The 24885-nt window shown below is 48.2% G+C and overlaps 1 protein-coding gene, 6 non-coding genes and 1 pseudogene across 7 annotated transcripts; 1 reads left to right on the top strand and 7 right to left on the bottom strand.

Annotated features, from left to right (window-relative positions):
• The first annotated feature begins 4460 nt into the window (after nt 1-4460).
• On the top strand, nt 4461-8510 carry LOC123180075 (protein trichome birefringence-like 10). The gene is made up of 4 exons (XM_044592034.1): nt 4461-5149; nt 6102-6497; nt 6998-7156; nt 7638-8510. The coding sequence occupies exons 1-4, from the start codon at nt 4548-4550 to the stop codon at nt 8014-8016; spliced, it is 1536 nt and encodes a 511-aa protein (XP_044447969.1). The 5' UTR covers nt 4461-4547; the 3' UTR covers nt 8017-8510.
• Nucleotides 8511-12440: 3930 nt separating this feature from the next.
• Nucleotides 12441-12559, bottom strand: LOC123183534 (5S ribosomal RNA). The gene has a single exon (XR_006492598.1). It is a non-coding gene; the product is annotated as a 5S ribosomal RNA (ribosomal RNA).
• Nucleotides 12560-12887: 328 nt separating this feature from the next.
• On the bottom strand, nt 12888-13006 carry LOC123183555 (5S ribosomal RNA). Its single transcript, XR_006492618.1, has one exon. It is a non-coding gene; the product is annotated as a 5S ribosomal RNA (ribosomal RNA).
• Nucleotides 13007-13532: 526 nt separating this feature from the next.
• Nucleotides 13533-13636, bottom strand: LOC123183693 (uncharacterized; annotated as a pseudogene).
• A 311-nt stretch (nt 13637-13947) lies between these two features.
• On the bottom strand, nt 13948-14065 carry LOC123183665 (5S ribosomal RNA). Its single transcript, XR_006492723.1, has one exon. It is a non-coding gene; the product is annotated as a 5S ribosomal RNA (ribosomal RNA).
• Nucleotides 14066-14393: 328 nt separating this feature from the next.
• Nucleotides 14394-14512, bottom strand: LOC123183481 (5S ribosomal RNA). Its single transcript, XR_006492547.1, has one exon. It is a non-coding gene; the product is annotated as a 5S ribosomal RNA (ribosomal RNA).
• Nucleotides 14513-14838: 326 nt separating this feature from the next.
• Nucleotides 14839-14957, bottom strand: LOC123183654 (5S ribosomal RNA). Its single transcript, XR_006492713.1, has one exon. It is a non-coding gene; the product is annotated as a 5S ribosomal RNA (ribosomal RNA).
• A 327-nt stretch (nt 14958-15284) lies between these two features.
• Nucleotides 15285-15403, bottom strand: LOC123183488 (5S ribosomal RNA). Its single transcript, XR_006492554.1, has one exon. It is a non-coding gene; the product is annotated as a 5S ribosomal RNA (ribosomal RNA).
• Between the last annotated feature and the right edge of the window lie 9482 nt (nt 15404-24885).

Here is a 24885-nt window from a genome sequence, read left to right as displayed (position 1 = left end):
AAGTTTCTATCCATACATACTTGTGTCAGCTCGTGCAATGTGTTCATTTATCTATTGAACATTCGAGCCAGAGAGGGGATCAACAACGATTTATAACACGTTATCAGCATGAGTGCTTCGCTATACGGCTGTACAATCTAATCGTGGAAGAGGAGATATGTCTTATAGACAACACTACCACAAACACAATTATCCGGGAAGATACATATTTTCAGACTTTGAATAAGAAAACTGGGAATACCATGACCATTGCTCGAAGCAATGCTCATATTGTTGGCACCGGAAGGGACACATTTGGTTTCCCTATGGTTACAAAAATAGTGATCAACGAAATACTATTGCACCCCGAATCAAAACGAACCCTTTTGAGCTTCAAGGATATACGAGCAAATGGTTGTCATGGGAAATTGGCAAAGTGCATAATGTAGTTTATTTGCTCATGACTAAGTTTGATGGATATCAAAGAATGTGGTTGAAAAACTCCCTTCCTTAGCATCAGGATTGTATTACACGTGCATAAAGCCTATTGAAGAGTATACTGCTATGAAAACCATCTTTGGTAACCAAAATTCTTACCGAATTTAGCATGATAGACTAGGTCATCCTAGGTTGAGTAGGATTAGAAAAATCATCACCAATTCTGTGGACCATAGCATAAAAAGTAAGGGCTTCTCAAATCCTGAAGTTTTTCAAGTACAATTCATCTGCCAAGGGAAGTTAATTACGTACTATACAATCTTTTTCGCAAAGAGCGACCTCAGTCGCCTTCATTCTTGGAAAGAATCAAGGGTTATATTCACGGACCGGTACAACCCATGTCGGCCCCTTTAGATATTTTATGGTACTAAGAACCTTATTAACACCTCTACTCGGTGGAGCCATGTATGCATCTACTCGAAATTTGCGAACAATTTTTGAAAATGCCAAAAAATTTATAAAAAACGATCATTTTTTGAAAGAGCAGACACTTTTTGAAGATTTTTTAAAACTCGAACATTTTTAATTTTTTGAACAAATTACAAAACACAATTTTTAAAAAAACTTTCAAAATATTGAACACTTTCTGATTTTTAATTAAAAATAAAAAGAAAAGAAAAGGAAAAAAGAAAACAATCAGAGGTTGAACCTTCTAGAAGTTCCTAATAAAACCTGTCCGCTTTGTCAGCAATCTGCCGCAAAGAGTAGCGAATAAAAAATCCGGCACATGATCCTCTATTATTTGCGCGGGATCTATATCTCATAATCATTTTTTACATTGGATGAATATTTCTTATACTCCCTTCATTTACTTATACAATGTCACTATGGAAAATACGCTTTGCATCTATACAAGGCCATTAACACTAATTGAGGCAAAAATTAATGATATTTTCTCGTACTAGCAACCTGTTTAATACTTGCATGCATGTAGTCATAATGACACTCAACAACTTCCTCACGCAAGGTCCAATCAATTTTTTATTCATTCTTTGCATGCATGTGGCATATTCATGCTCTTTACAAAGCAGACATTATATTTTACCTTGATACCTATAATTTAAGTTTGTGGGTTTGTATATAAAAATGGAGGAAGTAGCACATAATCATTTTTTTACATTGTATGAACATTTTTTTAAATGAGAAATGTAAGGGTTGAGCCATCTGATTTTTAGCGACAGATGCCACGTCCCACGTCCGATCTCCATCATATGATTGTTCCTCCGACCGATTTCCCAGTCCCTCCTGAATGTAATCCCCATATTTTTCAGTCCCCGATTTTTCTCTCCATGCCGAGGCCCGTCTACCAGCTCAGCTAGGTTGTTTTTGTCTAAATAATAGGAAGGACGTCTAATTGGGGATTGGAGCTTCTGCTCCTAGATGCAAATGGACTGAATAAACAGTAAAATTGAAAACAATATAACAGCTCTTTTTTGCATGTCATGGGATTTGAACCCTGAACAATGTAGTAGTTAACTAAGCAACCATCTCACCAATGTCTCCATTTCTGACAAAATAAAGTGAATATGCTTTTTGTATTTACATGAACTTCGATATGGATTTTTTTATAAACGTACCCTGGTAACTTCTGTATAAATAGCATGATCATTTACGCACGGCAGGCCTGATATTTTCCCTAAAACAATGCGGCAACTTTGATCGGAAGAAAATCACTAAAATATACCCCCAGTAACTTATGTATAAATACCAAGGTAATATAGGAATTGCATACTTGATACTTGCGTACAAACACCATGATAACTTTGACAAAGGGGAAAAGTGGTTGAAAACATACCCCAATAATTTATGTATAAATGACACGATAATATACAAACCACAGACATCATAACTTACATACCAGCACCGCAACAACTTTGATCAGGGAAATATCAGAGAAAATACGTTTGAAAATATGCCCTAATAACTTATGTGTAAATAACATGGTAATATGCACACTGCAGACCTGAGAACTTACATACAAAATATCGTCTAATTTTGACTCAGGAGAAAAAGTTGTTGAAACATACACCGGTAACTTTAGTGCAAACACCATGATAACCTACATATCATAGACGTGGTAACATACGTAGCCCAAGCATGGTAACTTTTGATGGAAAAAAAAGTCGTCATAGCATACCAACATGGGATCTAGTTTTCAAAATCTCGTCGCGACAAGTTTAATGGTGCAAACTGATTTTCATCGGACTGATGGTTAAAGATACAAACCATTTCGAATATTTTAAAACTTACACCAACATTTTCTATCCATTGTAAAATCATTTTTTTAAAGTGTGATGAACATTTTTAAAACAAGTGAACAGTTTTCTGAATCCTATCAACATTTCTAAAAGGTGCTCAACCATTATTTTTGCACTACATGAAGACCTTCTTAATGTGCAATGGATGCTTTTAGAAAATCAAGTAAAGTAATTTTGAAATATCAATGTTTTATTTTATTCAAAATACAAAGAAACGGAAACAATACAAACATATGGTACCCTCTCCGCTCCAAATAAGAGTCGCTGATTTAATACTAATTGAGACAAAGAGACTAGTAATTAAAGGGCCGGCCCGGTGTGCAAGCTATAGACACGGGAGCTCCTTCTGGGCGCTTTAGGCGCCAGGGAAGCTCCCTGGCACCCACTCACCAACCCTAGTGGGCCAGCCAATTAGAGTGAGATCGATTGCATTAGAAAAAACTGAACGAGGAAATTCGTAAAAACCGAAAATGGTAAAAGAAATTCATGCATTTTGAAAAAAACTATGATTTTGGAAAAATCTTCAAAGAAGTTTATCGAAAATAAAAAGAAAAAGCCGTGCAGTTTGAAAAAAACTGTTCATTCAACTTGAAAAAACAAACTTAAGGAAAGTTCATCGATTTTGAGAAAAGTTCATTGAAAAAAACATTCATCACTTTTTGAATTTTTTATCAAATTTGAAAAAATTGTCATCGGTTTTTAAAAAACTTCATCAAATTTGAAAAAAAACGCTCATCATTTTTTAAGAAAAAAATCATCAAATTTGAAAAAAAATTTATGGATTTTGAAAATAAGTTCATCGATTTAAAGTGAAAAAAATGACGAATTTCAATAAAGTTCATCGAAAAAAGGAAAAATAAAAGAAGAAAGAGGAAAGAAGAAAAGGAAGGAAAGATGCAACTAAACATGTCGGGTTATTCGGTTTTGTGGTAACTGCAGCGTGCGTTGAGGCTAGGATCATGGGTTAGAATCACTCAGAGAGCACTTTTTGTGGATTTTTGTGAATTATACAACACAAAAGGAAAAAAAAAACTAGCTAGGCCAACCCAGCGTGGGGGCACTTCAGGCGCCCGTTTGGAAAATACACGTTAACGAACGCCTGAACCGCCAAATAGGAAGTGCCTATAGACACGCTCCTATTATTTGAACTGCGCAAACCCCTCAAAAATATTTGCATTATGCCGGGGGACATTCCAAGCGCCGCCCGATGAGGGAGGCCCTGAGGCCCACCCTCTAATCCAGTTCTTGGTGGCGCAGCCCGCCGCCATGCTACCGTTGTCCCCCAAAGAACACGGTGTTGGGACGGATGCATAAGGGAAAAGAATCTTTGGTGGTGGCAAAGCCACTATGAAAAAATATGGATAGAATTTGAGGAAGCACATTGCAATTCAGTGGTTTTAATCCTTGGCAACACTATTGAGTGGTCCATATTATAGTGGATTTGGCTCAGTAATAAAAGGCGATAGCACCCCTTCCCTAAAAGAAAAAAAAAGGCGATAGCAACCTAGAATTGGAACAACATACGAGCACTTATCAGGCTGCTGTCACACGAGAAAATGGCATCTAGTCGGCAATTCGGAACAAGTGAACCACGGACGAGCACCTGTCACGTCCTTCGTCTGCGTAGATTACCACCGCGTGGCCCATGAGAAGATTCCACGGGACAGTGATGCTTAAACAGATGGCGTCTCCTCTCCGTGTTAGCCTAAAAAGAATGGCGTCTCCGTGTGGGCTGCAGAAATCTTACCATTACTGGAGTCGGCACCTCGCCCACGCTAACCATGGCGACGAATGGGGTAGCCGTGGTGGTGCATGCCCAAGTGCACTCCACAGTCCACACGCTTCGCTTTCCCCAAAATCAAAACCCAGACAAACCCAAATTCTATTCGCTTGCCGCTCGCCTCTCGTCCTCGTCTCATAAACTTCAGCCTTCCTGCTTTTCTTCTTGGTCTCTTCTCGCCTTGCTTCGCGGGGGAGGGGATGGTGGGTTCGCCGACGAAGCGGCGGGCGATGAGGAGGCCGCTGGAGAAGGCCGGGGTGGTGGGGCTCGCCGTCGTGGCCACGGCGACCGCCGCGCTGCTGCTGCTGCTGCTCGTCTGCACCGCGTCGCTCCGCTACAACGCCGCCGTCAACTACGCGCTCGCGGCGCCCAGGAAGCTCTGGAGCGGCGGGGTCTCCATCGCGGCCGACGCGTCACCGTCGCCGTCGCCGGAGAGGGGTGCGGCGGCGATGGCGGCAGAGGCGGAGGAGTGCGACCTGTTCGACGGGAGCTGGGTGTGGGACGACAGCTACCCGCTCTACGACTCCAAGGACTGCCCCTTCTTGGACGGCGGGTTCCGGTGCTCCGAGAACGGCCGGCCGGACACGTCCTATGTCAAATGGCGGTGGCAGCCGTCGCGCTGCGATCTTCCCAGGTTGGTTGGTTCGAGTTCGCTGCTTCTTGTTTGCGCCGTTGCTTGCTACCAGTACCCCTCCGTTTGGTTTATGTACTAATCGACATGAATAGTACTATGTAGTTTTGCCAAGCTTATTGTGTCAGAGAAATTTCTAGTCACAACTCACAAGAACCTTAAATTCGTTATCTGGCGAGATGAATGCACAATTCGCATTTGTACTCACAAGTTCCAATCCATCACGGGTTCTTGGTCACGTGGATAGGTTGGCTGTGCCTGTGCAGTTTTTAATTTTCGGTTGGGCGAACTTGTCAAAAGGAAGAAATTGGGATGGTGATGGCTTTGTTAAATAAACGTGATGCAATCTAGCAATCAACATGTAAATATATTAGTTAACTGAATGGTATTGTTCAATTTTTTGCGTGTGACAACGATGTTACAATCTTTCTTGCCACATGTGACTGGATGTGGACCGTTCCTGTAGTTTGTTGAGTCCTCTGTTCTTTCTATTGTTATTAACATGTGTTCAGCTGCACGGTGAAATTTGGGATATGTTGCTGGTTTAGCTTTCTTAGTTAAATTTCTTGTTTTCATGCATGTGACTGCAGCAAATAGTTTGCTGTGTTTAGCACATCACTGATGGACAGACAAATCAAGAGCCTTTATGGTGAAGCTGAAGAACAGAGCATTGTAATTAAGTTTGAACTTGTACATGTGGTGCTTGTGACAGTCTACCTTTACTTGGAATAATCGTAGTAGTAATCTTTTACTGAGAATGTCAACTTCAAACTCTTTGCAAACGTGAATGCTACAAATGACAGTGATCGTCAATTTCTTTGTATTATGTAAGTTCAAGATTTTGCTTACTTCTAATCATGTCTATGTGAGCGGAGCAACCAGAACAATTTGCTTTTCTCCTCTAAGCATAATTTATCTCTGCTTTCTAACTTATTATTTTTCTCCCATTTCTTAGATTTGATGCCAAATTCATGCTCGAGAAGCTACGGAATAGAAGAGTAGTATTCGTTGGTGATTCAATTGGAAGAAACCAATGGGAGTCTCTGCTTTGTATGCTCTCTAGTGTTGTTCCCAACAAGAAGTCCATCTATGAAATTAATGGAAGTCCCATCACAAAGCACACGGGTTTCTTGATTTTCAAGTTTAGCGACTACAATTGCACTGTGGAGTATTACAGATCTCCTTTTATAGTCCTTCATGGCCGTGCACCAGATGGAGCCTCTAAGGTTGTTAAGTACACAATTAAGGTGGATGCCATGGATTGGATGTCAGACCGTGGTAAGTGGAGCAATGCTGATATTTTGATCTTTAACACAGGGCATTGGTGGAACTACGAGAAAACAATTAGAGGGTAAGCAACTGATAATATACATTATGTTGACTTACTAACTTGTCCTGCTTTAGTGTCAATTGTTTCTTGTAGATGTCGTCCTTTTATTTTTACCATACCTTCTCCACGTTCATGAATTCACCTTTCAAATTCGAAATTAACATAGTACTAGTTATTAGTATACACGCCAGCAGAGTAGTATTTGATTAGTATACAAAATATTTTAATTTGTTCATGTGTATACTTTTCTGATAGTTATTTGACAGAACTATTATAGCATGATTCATGAGACTATTGAGGATATGGAATGTTAAGATGTGGTTAGAGCTAAATGGGTAATAAAGAGGCCTAAGAACTCTTTTGTTCTTCAATTATACATACTTTGAACTTACTAGTATGAGATTTCTTGTCCCCAACATGCTCTATGCATCGTATCTGTAGTACATTTCTTTTGGAACCACCACAACACAATTGCACCTTCGGTAGTTGACTTTAAACGACGGTTTCTTTATCTATGCCAGGGGTGCCTATTTTCAAGAAGGCGGTAAGGTGAAGATGAAGATGACTGTTATTGATGCGTACCAAAAATCAATACAAACACTATTCAATTGGGTTCACAAAAAAGTTAACACAAGCAAGACCCAGGTCATCTTCCGTACTTATGCTCCTGTGCACTTCAGGTATGTTTAATGAACCACTTATCTATCACTGCTACGTATTCCTTTGTATGTTTCCTTGCTATAGCATTTTCATTGACAATGATTATGTTTCAAGGCACCAAACAATCATCGCGTGTTACTGGCTTGACACAATATGTTTTGGGCTCAGAATTTATTCATTATGGTTTATATTCGAACTTCGCCAAAACATTATTGTTTGATATATGATCCACCTTTCGCCAGCTGTTTTTACAATTTTACTGAATATATGACAATACGGGTTGGGCTTTTGTTGGAAAGTGCTGTTCTTGTATGTTGTATAGGAACTTGAAAAGCAAATAAATAGAGGCTTCCTGACTTCCGTGCTATAAAACACTGGATTAATTTCTCACATTCCCATTTTCAAACCAATTTAACAATAGGTGGACAAATTGACTGATCCATATTTGGCTCAAAAAAAAATTGACTGATCCATAACTAGAGTAATCCATGTTTTCCTTAGAGGTGGCGACTGGAATAGTGGAGGGAGTTGCCACTTGGAAACTCTTCCTGATGCGACACCGTTTAAATCGCTGGAGCAATGGGCTGACAAGCTTGAGCCTGTCCATAATGTTCTTGGGAGCAGCACAAGACCCAAGCTGCCTGGGTTAGCTATACTGAACGTGACACAAATGACAGCGCAGCGAAAAGATGGTCACCTGTCAGTTTACATCAGCCCTTCGGGGCCTGTCCCCCTGCGCAGACAGGATTGCAGCCATTGGTGCTTGCCTGGAGTTCCTGATACCTGGAACGAGCTTGTGTACGCCATCTTCATGAAAAGGCAAACAATGATGGACCAAAATGTTTCTCTTGGTGCTTCAAGAACGTTGAACACAAGCTGACTAAAATTCTGTGGGTAGGCTACCCGATGCTTGCCCGGTGAAGCTTTGTATCTGAGGTTGGTTGGTGATCCTCCTGCACGATGATGCTGCAAGATAGGAGTTGGCTTGCAGGAAGTTGCACCACTCTAATATGTTGTATGCTGAGAGGAGAGTGCGAATAAGAGCAAAATTAAAGAAAGGCATACCAATATCTATGTTTCACAGAGGCAACCAAAGTTTTAGCTGATGTGATCATAGATTAGGGGTGCTGCATTCGATGATGTATATAGTTTATTACTTTATTTGGCTGATGTCATATTGGGGGTGTTGCCGTGGTGATTGTATGTAATTCGGGAATTTTATCCTCAACGGTATGTTCTCAGTGGCTCCGGTAGTTGATTTGCACATTTCGGCATTTCTAGCCCTCCCGGGACAAATGTAAATATTTGATGAGAAATGTAATTGTGCAGACATTTTTTGGGATGACATGGTAAAATGTATGGGTTTCATGGCAATTTATGTTGTCGTGAGAATAGCAAGTTATTTTAGCAAACACCCATTTACGTACTACTCTCGTCACAGCAAGCATAACATTGAAGTACTGAGATGATCCGATACTTTAGTGCTAATACGCATGATGGCATACCACATGGTATTCTTATATTTGTCCCTTATGCTCACCATGGTTTTCACCCATCCCTCTCAACCGCAGCAACGCCATTTTGTTGGGGAACGTACTAATTTTAAAAAAATTCCTACGCACACGCAAGATCATGGTGATGCATAGCAACGAGAGGGGTGAGTGTTGTCCACGTACCCTCGTAGACCGAAAGCAGAAGCGTTAGCACAACGCGGTTGATGTAGTCGTACATCTTCACGATCCGACCGATCAAGTATCGAACGCACGGCACCTCCGAGTTCAGCACACGTTCAGCCCGATGACGTCCCTCGAACTCCGATCCAGCCGAGTGTTGAGGGAGAGTTTCGTCAGCACGACGGCGTGGTGACGATGATGATGTTCTACCAACGCAGGGCTTCGCCTAAGCACCGCTACAGTATTATCGAGGTGGACTATGGTGGAGAGGGGCACCGCATACGGCTAAAAGATCAAACGATCAATTGTTGTGTCTCTAGGGTGCCCCTGCCCCCGTATATAGAGGAGCAAGGGGGAGAGGTGCGGCCGGCCAGAAGGGGCACGCCAGGAGGAGTCCTACTCCCACCGGGAGTAGGACTCCCTCCCTTTTCCTTGTTGGACTACGAGTGGAGGGGGAAAGAGGAGGGAGAGACGAAGGAAAGGGGGGGGGCGCCGCCCCTCTCTCCTTGTCCTATTCAGACTAGGGGGAGGGGCGCGCGGCCCTGCCCTGGCCGTCTCTCCTCTCTTCCACTAAGGCCCACTATGGCCCATTAAGCCCCTGGGGGGTTCCGGTAACCTCCCGGTACTCCGGTAAAATTCCGATTTCACCCGGAACACTTCCGATATCCAAACATAGGCTTTCAATATATCAATCTTCATGTCTCGACCATTTTGAGACTCCTCATCATATCCGTGATCACATCCGGGACTCCGAACAACCTTCGGTACATCAAAACATATAAACTCATAATATAACTGTCATCGAAACTTTAAGCGTGCGGACCCTACGGGTTCGAGAACTATGTAGACATGACCGAGACACGTCTCCGGTCAATAACCAATAGCGGAACCTGGATGCTCATATTGGCTCCCACATATTCTACGAAGATCTTTGTCGGTCAGACCGCATAACAACATACGTTGTTCCCTTTGTCATCGGTATGTTACTTACCCGAGATTGATCGTCGGTATCTCAATACCTAGTTCAATCTCGTTACCGGCAAATCTCTTTACTCGTTCCGTAATACATCATCCCGCAACAAACTCATTAGTTGCAATGCTTGCAAGGCTTAAGTGATGTGCATTACCGAGAGGGCCCAGAGATACCTCTCCGACAATCGGAGTGGCAAATCCTAATCTCGAAATACGCCAAACCAACAAGTACCTTCGGAGACACCTGTAGAGCACCTTTATAATCACCTATTTACGTTGTGACGTTTGGTAGCACACAAAGTGTTCCTCCGGTAAACGGGAGTTGCATAATCTCATAGTCATAGGAACATGTATAAGTCATGAAGAAAGCAATAGCAACATACTAAACGATCGAGTGCTAAGCTAACGGAATGGGTCAAGTCAATCACATCATTCTCCTAATGATGTGATCCCGTTAATCAAATGACAACTCATGTCTATGGCTAGGAAACATAACCATCTTTGATCAACGAGCTAGTCAAGTAGAGGCATACTAGTGACACTCTGTTTGTCTATGTACTCACACATGTATTATGTTTCCGGTTAATACAATTCAAGCATGAATAATAAACATTTATCATGATATAAGGAAATAAATAATAACTTTATTATTGCCTCTAGGGCATATTTCCTTCAGTCTCCCACTTGCACTAGAGTCAATAATCTAGATTACAAAGTAATGATTCTAACACCCATGGAGCCTTGGTGCTGATCATGTTTTGCTCGTGGAAGAGGCTTAGTCAACGGGTCTGCAACATTCAGATCCGTATGTATCTTGCAAATTTCTATGTCTCCCACCTGGACTAAATCCCGGATGGAATTGAAGCGTCTCTTGATGTGCTTGGTTCTCTTGTGAAATCTGGATTCCTTCGCCAAGGCAATTGCACCAGTATTGTCACAAAAGATTTTCATTGGACCCGATGCACTAGGTATGACACCTAGATCGGATATGAACTCCTTCATCCAGACTCCTTCATTTGTTGCTTCTGAAGCAGCTATGTATTCCGCTTCACACGTAGATCCCGCCACGACGCTTTGTTTAGAACTGGACCAACTGACAGCTCCACCGTTCAATGTAAACACGTATCCGGTTTGCGATTTAGAATCGTCCGGATCAGTGTCAAAACTTGCATCAACGTAACCATTTACGATGAGCTCTTTGTCACCTCCATAAACGAGAAACATATCCTTAGTCCTTTTCAGGTATTTCAGGATGTTCTTGACCGTTGTCCAGTGATCCACTCCTGGATTACTTTGGTACCTCCCTGCTAGATTTATAGCAAGGCACACATCAGGTCTGGTACACAGCATTGCATACATGATAGAGCCTATGGCTGAAGCATAGGGAATATCTTTCATCTTCTCTCTATCTTCTGCAGTGGTCGGGCATTGAGTCTTACTCAACTTCACACCTTGTAACACAGGCAAGAACCCTTTCTTTGCTTGATTCATTTTGAACTTCTTCAAAACTTTGTCAAGGTATGTGCTTTGTGAAAGTCCAATTAAGCGTCTTGATCTATCTCTATAGATCTTGATGCCCAATATATACGCAGCTTCACCGAGGTCTTTCATTGAAAAACTCTTATTCAAGTATCCCTTTATGCTATCCAGAAATTCTATATCATTTCCAATCAGCAATATGTCATCCACATATAATATCAGAAATGCTACAGAGCTCCCACTCACTTTCTTGTAAATACAGGCTTCTCCAAAAGTCTGTACAAAACCAAATGCTTTGATCACACTATCAAAGCGTTTATTCCAACTCCGAGAGGCTTGTACCAGTCCATAAATGGATCGCTGGAGCTTGCACACTTTGTTAGCTTCCTTTGGATCGACAAAACCTTCCGGTTGCATCATATACAACTCTTCTTCCAGAAATCCATTCAGGAATGCAGTTTTGACATCCATTTGCCAAATTTCATAATCATAGCAATTGCTAACATGATTCGGACAGACTTAAGCATCGCTACGGGTGAGAAGGTCTCATCGTAGTTGTCACCGGCGCGACACCTTCATGATCACCATTGTCACCGGCGCGACACCTTGATCTCCATGGTAGCATCGTTGTCGTCTCGTCAATCTTATGCTTCTACGACTATCGCTACCGCTTAGTGATAAAGTAAAGCATTACAGGGCGATTGCATTGCATACAATAAAGCGACAACCATATGGCTCCTGCCAGTTGCCGATAACTCGGTTACAAAACATGATCATCTCATACAATAAAATTTAGCATCATGTCTTGACCATATCACATCACAACATGCCCTGCAAAAACAAGTTAGACGTCCTCTACTTTGTTGTTGCAAGTTTTGCGTGGCTGCTACGGGCTTAGCAAGAACCGTTCTCACCTACGCATCAAAACCACAACGATAGTTTGTCAAGTTGGTGCTGTTTTAACCTTCGCAAGGACCGGGAGTAGCCACACTCGGTTCAACTAAAGTTGGAGAAACTGACACCCGCCAGCCACCTCTGTGCAAAGCACGTCGGAAGAACCAGTCTCGCGTAAGCGTACGTGTAATGTCGGTCCGGGCCGCTTCATCCAACAATACCGCCGAGGGAATCTTTGCCGCACACGTGCGCTTTGTTTTGCACGCCGCACAAAAAAATTAAAAAGGGAATGCAACACGAGGACTTCCCAGGAGGTCACCCATCCTAGTACTACTCTCGCCCAAGTATGCTTAACTTTGGAGTTCTGATGGGATCCGGTGCTTTAGTGCTGGTATGATCGCATTCGACATGTTACCCCGTGTTCATCCCTTATGCTTGCCCCTCCCAGCTCCACTACAAAGACGATTGTACATTGCTTTGGCCGCTCCCGCTCAACTACGGAGACGAGTTTATCACGGTTTCCATCCCTCCATCTCAACCGCACCAGCGCCTATTTACCACTATTTCGGCCCCTTTTAGAACGCTCTTCCCGCGCCACAACGCCGCCGCTAGACGCGTGAATAATGAGCACCCAGCTAAAACTTATCGCAAACGTGGAAAATAATAAAACATGGTAAATATACGCCGCACACGTGCGCCTTGTTTTGCACGCGGCGCAAAAAAATTAAAAAAGGGAATGCAACACGAGGACTTCCCAAGAGGTCACCCATCCTAGTACTACTCTCACCCAAGCATGCTTAACTTTGGAGTTCTGATGGGATCCAGTGCTTTAGTGCTGGTATGATCGCTTCCAAATTTTTACCCCCGTCTTCATCCCTTTTGCTAGGCCCTCCCAACTCCACTACAAAGACGATTCTACATCGCTTTGGCCGCTCCCGCTCAACTACGGAGACGAGTTTACCACGGTTTCCACCCCTCCCTCTCAACCGCACCAGCGCCTATTTACCACTGTTTCGACCCCTTTCAGAATGCTCTTGCCGCGGCACAACGCCGCCGCTAGACGCATGAATAATGAGAACCCAGCTAAAACTTACCGCAAACGTGGTAAATATACGCCGCACATGTGCGCTTTGTTTTGCACGCGGCGCAAAAAAAATTAAAAAGGGAATGCAACACGAGGACTTCCTATGAGGAAACCCATCCTAGTACTACTCTCGCTTTCAGAACGCGCTTGTCGCGCCACAACGCCGCCACTAGACGCGTGAATAATGAGCACCCGGGTAAAACTTACCGCAAACATGGAAAATAATAAAAAGTGGTAAATATACGCCACACACGTGCGCTTTGTTTTGCACGCGGTGCAAAAAGAATTAAAAAGGGAATGCAACACGAGGGCCCATCCTAGTACTACTCTCGCCCAAGCACGCTTAACTTTAGAGTTCTGATGGGATCCGGTGCTTTAGTGCTGGTATGATCGCATCTGACATGTTACCCCCGTCTTCGTCCCTTATGCTTGCCCCTCCCAGCTCCACTACAAAGACGATTGTACATTACTTTGGCCGCTCCCGCTCAACTGCGGAGACGAGTTTACCATGGTTTCCACCCCCTCTCAACCGCACCAGCCCCTATTTACCACTGTTTCGACTCCTTTCAAAACGCGCTTGTCGCGCCACAACGCCGCCGCTAGACGCGTGAATAATAAGCACCCAGCTAAAACTTACCGCAAACGTGGTAAATATACGCCGCACACATGCGCTTTGTTTTGCACGCGCCGCCAAAAATATATTAAAAAGGGAATGCAACACGAGGACTTCCAAGAGGTCACCGATCCTAATACTACTCTCGCCCAAGGAAGCTTAACTTCGGAGTTCTGATGGGATCCGGTGCTTTAGTTCTGGTATGATCGCATCTAACATGTTACCTCCGTCTTCGTCCCTTATGCTTGCCCCTCCCAGATCCACTACAAAGACGATTGTACATTGCTTTGGCCGCTCCCGCTCAACTACAGAGACGAGTTTACCACGGTTTCCAGCCCTCCCTCTCAACCGCACCAGCGCCTATTTACCACTGTTTCGGCCCCTTTCAGAACGTGCTTACCACGCCACAACTCCGCCGCTAGACGCGTGAATAATGAGCACCCAGCTAAAACTTACCGCAAACGTGGAAATAATAAAACGTGGTAAATATACGCCGCACACGTGCGCTTTGTTTTGCACGCGGCGCAAAGAAAATTAAAAAGGGAATGCAACACGAGGACTTCCCAAGAGGTCACCCATCCTAGTACTTCTCTCTCCCAAGCACGCTTAACTTCGGAGTTCTGATGGGATCCGGTGCTTTAGTGCTGGTATGGTCGCATCCGACATGTTACCCCGTCTTCGTCCCTTATGCTTGCCCCTCCCAGCTCCAGTACAAAGACGATTGGACATTGCTTTGGCCGCTCCCGCTCAACTAGGGAGACGAGTTTACCACGGTTTCCACCCCTCCCTCTCAACTGCACCAGCGCCTATTTACCACTATTTCGACCCCTTTTAGAACGCGCTTGCCGCGCCACAACGCCGCCGCTAGAAGCGGGAATAATGAGCACCAGGCTAAAACTTACCGCAAACGTGGAAAATAATAAAACGTGGTAAATATACGCCGCACACGTGCGCTTTGTTTTGCACGCGGCACAAAAAAATAGAAAGGGAATGCAACACGAGGACTTCCCAAGAGGTCACCCATCCTAGTACTACTCTCACCCAAGCACGCTTAACTTTGGAGTTTTGATGGGATCTGATGCTTTAGTGCTGGTATGATCGCATCTGACATGTTACCCCCGTCTTCGTCCCTTATGCTTGCCCCTCCCAGCTCCACTACAAAGACGATTGTACATTGCTTTGGCCGCTCCCGCTCAACTAGGGAGACGAGTTTACCACGGTTTCCACCCCTCCCTCTCAACCGCACCAGCGCCTATTTACCACTATTTCGACCCCTTTTAGAACGCTCTTGCCGCGCCACAACGCCGCCGCTAGAAGCGTGAATAATGAGCACCCAGCTAAAACTTACCGCAAACGTGGAAAATAATAAAACGTGGTAAATATACGCCGCACACGTGCGCTTTGTTTTGCACGCGGCACAAAAAAAAAGAAAGGGAATGCAACACGAGGACTTCCCAGGAGGTCACCCATCCTAGTACTTCTCTCTCCCAAGCACGCTTAACTTCGGAGTTCTGATGGGATCCGGTGCTTTAGTGCTGGTATGGTCACATCCGACATGTTACCCCGTCTTCGTCCCTTATGCTTGCCCCTCCCAGCTCCAGTACAAAGACGATTGGACATTGCTTTGGCCGCTCCCGCTCAACTAGGGAGACGAGTTTACCACGGTTTCCACCCCTCCCTCTCAACTGCACCAGCGCCTATTTACCACTATTTCGACCCCTTTTAGAACGCGCTTGCCGCGCCACAACGCCGCCGCTAGACGCGTGAATAATGAGCACCCAGCTAAAACTTACCGCAAACGTGGAAAATAATTAAACGTGGTAAATATACGTCGCACACGTGCGCTTTGTTTTGCACGCGGCGCAAAAAAATTAAAATGGGTATTCGTCGACGCTGGGGTGCTTAGCCCTCTGCTCCATTCTCCGTCAGCACCTGCCGTTCCCAACTCCGGTTGGGGTCACGAGAGGCTCGCGAGCCCCTGTCTTGTCCCCGTCTGGCTCAAGCTGAGGAGGCTGAAGGACCGCGGCGTGACCGCGCCTATGCTGGTGAAGGAGTTCGTCAGACGCCGAGTCGCTCCGCTTCAGTGCCATTCTCGCCTGATGTGGACCTTGCTCAGCAGTCAGGACCATATGAGGTTTCAGGAGTCCGGGCTCCCTCTTAAGACGCGACAAACAGTGCTCGAGGTCCTGACAAGCGTCCCTTCGCCGGACGACATGCCTGGGAAGAGCTGTCTGCTGTACCGCTGCACGAACAAGGCTGAATTTGCAAAGAGCATGCCTCCCTTTGATGAGTGGGGGCTGCGCCCGAACAGCCTGGTGGGGTCCCGCGAGAACCCAGTCAACATGGTTCCCTTCTTCGTCGCTGGCGCCGAGCTCGTCCCGAATGTGGATGCAGGGGGGCGAGCACCGCTGGAGGCTAGCGGCACGAGTGCTGACGTGCAGATGCCGCCCGGGGGTCCTGGGGCATCGTCCTCAGGAACTCGTGATTCTTCCCCTGGGAAGTCGGTTGCTGAGACGATGCAGCACGCGGCTCCCGAGGCCGAAGCTCCGGAGGCCTTGGGAGGTCGCGGTGAGGAAGCGCCCGACTGCTCTCCGCAGCCCGGCACCCCTGAAGTCGTCTCCTCGAGCACCTCTCCGGCTGCACACCCGCGCCGGCCGCCATGTCCAGCGCTTCGGTTGGCTTTGCGTGGACTTCGAGGAGCTCCGCAAGAGGAAAGGATCTCCGAGCAACAGCGGTGTCTTTGGGCCATTGAAGCGACGAAAGTACATCGCCATCGACGAGTAAGTACTGCACCTTGTGATTTCTTGACTGCTGCTTTCCTCCCTGACATCGGCTCTCCAGGACCCCTTCCGTCAGGGCCGCTGTGTCCCCCGAGAAGCGACCTCCGCCTTCCTCGACTCCCCCGCTGGTCTTGAGCGTCTCAAGCCAGCAGGTTGCGCCTGGAGCAGGGCCGGCCCGGGAGGTGAGCTCGCCTTCATGGCACTTCGAATCTGCGGCCTCGCCGTCCTTCCTCCACGACCTGGCTTGGAGCTTGGCCGGCGTGCCTCGGACCCCTCCTATGGTCATGGACAGTAGCTGGTTGGCTTCGGTCTTCAGTTCCTCTTCAAGAAGCGGGCCCCGACTGGCCGGGGCCCCTCGTGAGGCCGGGCCGGCGCCTGGGGCGGCACCAGCCCCTAGCCCCCTGCTGAGAGGGGGCGCGCCGCTTCACGTCCTGCCTGCAGCCCCCGTGGCGGAGGACGAGGTGGGCCGCACGTTGGAGTTCGAGCACGGGCGGAGCGTCGTTCGCCACGAGCTCTTCCAGGAGGCGATGAGCGCGATGAGCCGACTCGGCGGTGAACTTACGGACATCGACGCACGCCTCAAGGCTGAGGGTCTTCGGCTGGTGGAGGAATGGTGTAAGTTGAAGGTGGCCATCAACCTTGGCCGCTACCAGCGTGATCTTGAAAACACAAAGGCCGAGGCGTCTCTCAAGGTTTCCCGCGAAGCTTGCTCCCGAGCTCTGGAGGAGGCTCGCGAGGCTGACCGCCATCGCGAGGCTGCGGAGAAGCGCGCGTGGGAGCTCCAGGCCTGGAGTGCGTCTCTGGAGCAGCAGGTGGAGGTGCGCAAAGCCGCCCTTGCGTCGCTGAGGGGGACGCCCACCAAGGAAGAAGAGATCCAGAGGCGCGAGGAGGCGCTGGCTCTGGAGGCCGTGGAGCGTAGCCTCGAGCTTGAGCAGCTGGAGACAAGGGAGCATCATGTTGCCCAAGCGGAAGATGCTGTCGGCGTACGTGAGGCCAAGGCTCAGGAGAAGGTTGATCGCCGGGTGGCCGAGGCTCGCACGGATCTTGAGGGTAGGTATGACTTGAGGTTGAAGCTTGTGGGGACGGAGGATGCGGGTATGGCCGCCGCCCTCAGGCCCAAGCTGGCTGAAGTGGAGAGGCGTGAGGAGGCTACGGCAGCTACCCTGGTCACAGCGCAGGCGGAATTGGCCTCCGCCCATGCCGAGCTGCTTTCTCTTCAGAAGAGGGTTGATGACGCCGAGTCCGTTGCGCGGCAGAGTCAGGAGGAAGTGTTTCAGCGGCGGACGCTGGAGCGCGAGCATGCCCCCATGCTCCAGGACCTCAGGGTCAGGGCCAACGCGGTGTTGGGCCATGTCTGCGACGAGAATGCTCTGCACCCACACTCGAATTACTACGCCAGTCATCTGCGCTTCTTTGCTGACGTGGTGACGCGCCTGGAAGGTCGGTCCAATAGAGCTCACCAGCTTGTGGAAGAGAGAAGCCGGGGCCTGCTCGGGCACGCGTTCTCCCATGTCTTCAACCATCTTCGAAACACCTTCCCTGACTTCGACTTCGACGCCGCCATTGCCCCCGTACCGCAGGCCATCCGCGGTGACCTGGCGCGGTTGGTGGAGGACAACGTGGATGCGCTGGTCAGAGCCTTCATTTTTGAAGACGACGTGGTGGTGGTCACTGCGGACGAAGGCGACGTGGTTGGCGATGGTGATGCCGGCGTTGGTGAAGGTGGAGGCGGCGCCGACGACGGTGATAGCGACGCCACCGGTGCGTCTGAAGACGACGTGGAGGACACGGCGAGCGACATATCTGGCTGATCCCTGGTTCCTTTATTGTTTTACCCTGTATGCAAAAACTTGGGCGTGGCCCCTAAAGATTGTGAGAGCATTTTGAGAGGGGGAGCCCCTCATGTAAACAAATCGCAATTTTTACTTTTCTTTGCCAAGCCGAGTGTGCGCCTTCGTGGGTCCACGAGTTTGGCGGCAAGTTTTGCTGCTGCGGCTTACCTTAGCTGGGGCGGGCCCTGAATCGGATTGCAAGTTCGAGAGTTGCCGCGGAGCTCCTGAAGGGTCTGCCGATCCGCCCGAGAGGGCCTCGCGAGGACCTAGCGCCGACCGGCGCGCGCGGTGCGCGTGCCGCGCCCAGCCCCGCTCGCGAGGGGGAGGCAGCGACCGCGAGCTTCAGAACAAGGCAAGAACCAGATGGCAAGAAATCGCTTGAACGAGAAAAGGCACCCCCGCGCACATCAATGAAAATTCAACTTCAACTTAAATCCAAATCCAGAAGGCAAGGCTACAAAAAAGAGATCCAAAGCAAATGGCCGTGTCCGGCGCCTAGTCTAGTCTTCTGGTCTTCGAGTCTTCTCACCAGCGCGGAGCTAAGTGCTGCCACTGGGCGTGGGAGGGAGCCCCCGAGGCCCGAGGGCGGCTCTCCGGAGCCTCCGGGGCGTGTACAGCCCCACTCATTATTACGTGAGAGTGTCACGGGCGGCGATCTTCACAGGCACTGGGCCTTCTTCACAGGTACCGGCCTTGCTTCATATCGCCAGGCGAGGGCCCCGCCTTGCGCCACCCTCAACCACCTTTGGGCCGACCAGCAACCAGGACGACACAAAGGGGGGAAAGTGGACGCCAGCGGCGCCCTCGGCGACCACGGGTCCTCTGCCGGGGGAAGGCTCGCCGGCGCCTCCCCGGCAGAGGGCCTACCTCCGGGTGACGCCTTGCTCCGTGCGACGCGGGGAGGGATCTGGCTCCCGATCCCTCTCCTGCAGCCCCCAGCGCGATCCTCCTGACGGAAGGAAGGCCGCCGAGCTGGGGCCGCCAGCTGCTGTGGTGACCTGATCTCCCTGCGACTCATGGTTAGCGTAAGCTTGCTCCTGAGGGATTAGTGGTACCCTGTATCTGTTGTCGACGGTGCAGTTGGCGGGGCTCTCTGGCGGCTCCTGGAAGGCTTCAGCTCCTAACGGCTCCTCCTCCCAACCTGGCCCGAGGAACGAGCCGGGGTCGTCCTCCAGCGTGTACTCTTGGTCCATCATGCGGGGCACATAGGCTTCCGGGGCTGTTACCCCGAACACCTCGCCGTAGTGCCCCACACTCCACGTTGCCCGGCCCAGCGCGGCGTCCTGAGGATGATAGCGCGACGTCTCGTTGGGACCATGGGAGGCAACGCTCGTGCCCATGCTCAATGGAAGCGGCGTAGGGGCAACGGGGCCCCCGGCGCTGCCGGCCGTCCTGGTGTCGGCGAAGCCCCCAGGCATACCCGAGGGCGCGTGGTTGCGGCGAGGCCCGCCGTGAGATCCAGTAGCGGCCCGAGAAGGAAGCAGATAGCATAAGGGCGGTGCTCCTGATGCCGCCGCGTCCAGCAGCTCAGCGACGCGTTCCAGCAGTGCATCCCAGCCGCTCTCCATCAGCCGGCACCGCAGCAACTCTCGCGCCACCGTGAGAGCTGCCCGCATGTTCGCCTGTTCCCTTCGGGTGTGTGGCGCCGTTGCTGCGACATGACTTGCGGCCCTTGCAGCGGCTCGCGCTTGTCGTGGAGTGAGGGTGGACGGCGCCTGGCCGCGCCGCCCGCGCCCAACAGCGTTAGGTGGCGCTCGTGCCGCCTGGAGCGTAGGGTTGAGGTCTTCATGGGCAGATGGCGCCGCCCGGGCGGGCCAGGCTGCCCAGTGGTCGGAGTCGGCCCTCGGATCGCCGGACATCGGGGCCGTGGAGCGTCGGCAGGTCAATTGGCGGGGAAGAGGCTCCGGCGCACCCCTACCTGGCGCGCCAAATGTCGGATAACGGGTTCCGGCAAAACCCTTAAGGTTCGAACTCTGGGGTGCGCGCGAAGTTCTCTCCCTCCTACCGATTCACGTCCTAACTAGCTAAGATCTCAAGAACGAGCTCGACGAACTCACAATCACAAAAGACACGAGATGTATACTGGTTCGGGCCACCATTGTGGTGTAATACCCTACTCCAGAGTGGTGGTGGTGGATTGCCTATTGGGCTGATGATGAACAATACAAGGGGAAGAACAACCTCCTTAGGTTGAGGTGTTCTTGTGCTCGGTGTGTAGCTAAGGATCATGCGAGATGCCACTGGATCCCCTCTCCTACTGTGGTGGCTAGTTCTACTTATATAGGCCCTGATCCTCTTCCCAAATATTGAGCGGGAAGGGAGCCAACAACGGCCAATTTAAAAGGAGACGGCTAGTATAGCTTATCCTGACAAAAGCGGTCTTCGCCGGCAAAAGGCTCTGGTGGTGACGCCGCCTTGGGCTCCATGGTGACCTCCGTCTTGCCGTCGTGCCGGTCTTGGTCTCGTTGCACTGATATGGGAACCTTTGTTTGATGTCTCGGTACTCCGCGCCCGCGCTTGCCCCTTTAGCACCAAAGAGGAAACAAGGACGCTGCGCGTGCTGGCGCCCGCCTGGTCTCGATCGTCATGGCTCACGTCACGAGGACCTCGCGAGGTTTGCCTTGCCTTGATCTCTCCGCCCCTCGCGAGCCTGCCTGGCGAGGCCGCTCCTGAGGAGGTCTTGCGTCGTCTGCCTCGCGAGGCTTGGCCCCTCCTGAGGGTCTTGAATAGCTTGTTGATGAAGATGGGCCGTACAGGCCTGCTAGCACAGCCACGCCGTGGGCCGCAGGCAGGCAAGTCTGGGGACCCCCGTTCCTAGAACGCCGACATGCCCTTCCTGAAGGCACCGTCTTGGAGTCCTTGGTCCGGCGTGTCCGTCGCACATCCTCCCGGACGATTGCTCCTTGTGGTGGTGGTCTCCTTCGACTCTAAGCGGATCCGTTTTGCTCATCTTTAGGTGCTTTGTAGTCGTTGAGGTTGTGTGTCAGTGCCCAGTATTCATGTATCTTGCCTTGGGTGTGTGTGGCGTGCGTTTGTATCAGATGCTTTGATGTTGTGTTCATGATTTATATATAAAGCGGGGGGAAACCCTTTTTCGTAAAGGAGGGGAGAAAACGGCGGCACGCTTTCGGCTAACTGCAGTGCTTGTAGTCGTCGTTAGGTGGTCTATGAATCTGGATGTATTTTTTACTTTTGGTGCTTTTGGTATCACCTTAACATTTGATGAATAGATCAAAAGTTTTTCTATGCAAAAAAAATGTTAAGACTTTTTTGAAAAGTTTGCCCAAGGCCGCCAGAGAATCAGGACCGGCCGTGCATGTGTTGGTAGTAAAAAAAGTGAATCTTAAGATTAATCAAGATCAAACCGTCCATCTTATTGCTCGACGGATACACATGCATGCACCGTTACATATAGTTACACAGTTTTGGCAAAAACAAAAACATGTAGTTACACACCGCAGAAGCAGCTCGCTTGCAGTGCAGGGATAAGTAGCACAAACGTTGACTTGATCGTCGTATCCAAGGCGCACATATTGCCGCGGAACCATCAAGCCTGCGAAGGCGCTGGTGATGGCGGCAGCAGGTAGTTGTTATCTTCGGGGTTCCTGCCTGTAGGAGGGATCGGCCTCGGCACCGCAGAGACATGTGTGCTCGTTCCCGCCGGCGGCAGGTGGCCAGGCGGGGGCACTGGCCGCAGTGGTGGCAACGGCGTGTCCGGCGGCGGGAACTCATTATGTATGGGATTCGGGCCTGTAGGAACTTGGCGTGCCAATGTGGCAGAGGAGAGCAGCATCAACGGTAGGAGGACGAGGAGCGCCGGTGCAACGCTCTTGTGCACGGCCATGGCTTAGCCTGTTGTTTTCTTCTAGCTGCCGCTGCTGTGGTGTGTGGCTCGTCACAACCTGGGTTGGACAAATATATAGTGATGGATGGTCTCGTCTGAAACTATTCTAATGACAAATTAAGACATAACTGTTATGAAACATCAACCTATGCATGTTACTCAATTGATTTCTAGGAGTTAGACAAAAAGTAATCAATGCCATTAGTAACATGACATGAAACCTTCGCAACGTATCAAAAGGTGAATGTGGGTTTAGTACTGAAATGCTCCAAGAGTGAGCTAGACTATACAGGACCATGTGATGGAATGTTACGGAGAAGTTTCTATCCATACATACTTGTGTCAGCTCGTGCAATGTGTTCATTTATCTATTGAACATTCGAGCCAGAGAGGGGATCAACAACGATTTATAACACGTTATCAGCATGAGTGCTTCGCTATACGGCTGTACAATCTAATCGTGGAAGAGGAGATATGTCTTATAGACAACACTACCACAAACACAATTATCCGGGAAGATACATATTTTCAGACTTTGAATAAGAAAACTGGGAATACCATGACCATTGCTCGAAGCAATGCTCATATTGTTGGCACCGGAAGGGACACATTTGGTTTCCCTATGGTTACAAAAATAGTGATCAACGAAATACTATTGCACCCCGAATCAAAACGAACCCTTTTGAGCTTCAAGGATATACGAGCAAATGGTTGTCATGGGAAATTGGCAAAGTGCATAATGTAGTTTATTTGCTCATGACTAAGTTTGATGGATATCAAAGAATGTGGTTGAAAAACTCCCTTCCTTAGCATCAGGATTGTATTACACGTGCATAAAGCCTATTGAAGAGTATACTGCTATGAAAACCATCTTTGGTAACCAAAATTCTTACCGAATTTAGCATGATAGACTAGGTCATCCTAGGTTGAGTAGGATTAGAAAAATCATCACCAATTCTGTGGACCATAGCATAAAAAGTAAGGGCTTCTCAAATCCTGAAGTTTTTACAATTCATATGCCAAGGGGATGATAATTCCTATACCATCTTTCCGCAAATTAAGAACTCAGTCACCTTCATTCCTGGAAAGAATCAAGGGCGATATTTGTGGACCGATACAACTCCTTCAGTTATTTATGGTACTTATTAACGCCACTATTCGGTGGAGCCATGTATGCCTCTTGTCGACGAGGAATCGTGCTTTTGCAAAGCTTATTTCCTAGATAATAAATTTATGGGCAAGTTCCCCTGATAATCAGGTCCATTGGAATGGATAATGTTGGAGAATTCACCTCAAAAGCATTTTGGTTATTGTGTGACCCTAGGCATAAGAGTAGAGCACTCAGTTCCACATGTGCCCTAGACCCTGGGATTCAATCCTTATATCCGCACACTAGTGATGCCAAAGTTGAAGTTGAGAGGAAAATAAATCTCCGGCTAGCTAATAATCTGCTAGATGCCTTCACTAATTATAATGGTGTGACAAAATCACATATACCTACAGGAAACACACTAGAGCGAGTGGAGATAACTCGAAAGCTTATGGACTCCACTTCAGGCCCCACCCTAGGAAAGGGGGGGGGGGGGCTTTGGGCGCTAGAGACTCGGTTTCGCTGAGACCGTAGAAACGCAAGTCAGAATCAGATGTGACACAAACTAAATTAGGTTACGAGGCTTAACTTGAAATTGATAAACTTCCTGAAGAGATCCATCAAAAAGATGGAACACCCAACACCGTGTCACTCGTACAAAGTTATTTTGATGCTGGTAATATGGAACAACATTGATCCATCTTTATGGGAAATCACGAACAAATAGAAGAACCACCCACCCTCGTGTCGCCCTGCTCAGGAGACTCGGGGGGCCCAAACCCTAACCCCGCCGCCTTCCTCCCCCATTCGGTCCCTCCCCCTCCGCAACCCGAGGCGACCCTTGGGTAAGCCTGGGGCACTGCCAAGGAAGGTGGCAGTCGGCCTTTGCTTCTCCATCTCGACTACAGGGGGCATCGGGCTTCGAGGCAGTGTCCCTGGTTGGAGAGGCTCCATTGGTCCAAACGTAGGATGAGACTGGGATGTAGGGACTCTTCTACCCATTCCACTTTAAAGTGTTTAGTGGGCACCCATGCGCAAAGCAAATTTTAGATGGGCTATCCCAATTAACCGACTGAAACCCACTAATTAAACCGGCTGACGGCTGCGTAAACCATGGGAGCTCCTATTGGACGATCCAACAGTGGCGCGATGAACATGAGCTACACGATTGGGCTGGCGACTCATTGCATGCACGACTAGGATACTGCAGCGGAAACACTACAGCGAATCGCAAAACACTGTCGTGAACTGGGGAATACATTGTAGCGAACTTGAAACACTGTAAATGCGGTTTTTGTTCAGTTTTAGAAAAATCATTTTCTAAAGTTCTAAACAGTTTGTGAAAACATGAACATCTTCTGAAAACATGTAAACAAATTGACAAAAAGTGAACATTTTTAGAAAATGCAAATACTTTTTTCAATTATTTAAATCTTTCTAAGAACGCAATTTTTTCTAGATTTTGGACATTTATTTAAAATTAGGATT

This window comes from Triticum aestivum, chromosome 1D (genome assembly GCF_018294505.1).
Source record: "Triticum aestivum cultivar Chinese Spring chromosome 1D, IWGSC CS RefSeq v2.1, whole genome shotgun sequence".
Classification (NCBI taxonomy): domain Eukaryota; kingdom Viridiplantae; phylum Streptophyta; class Magnoliopsida; order Poales; family Poaceae; genus Triticum; species Triticum aestivum.
This window is presented reverse-complemented; position numbering and strand designations above follow the sequence as displayed.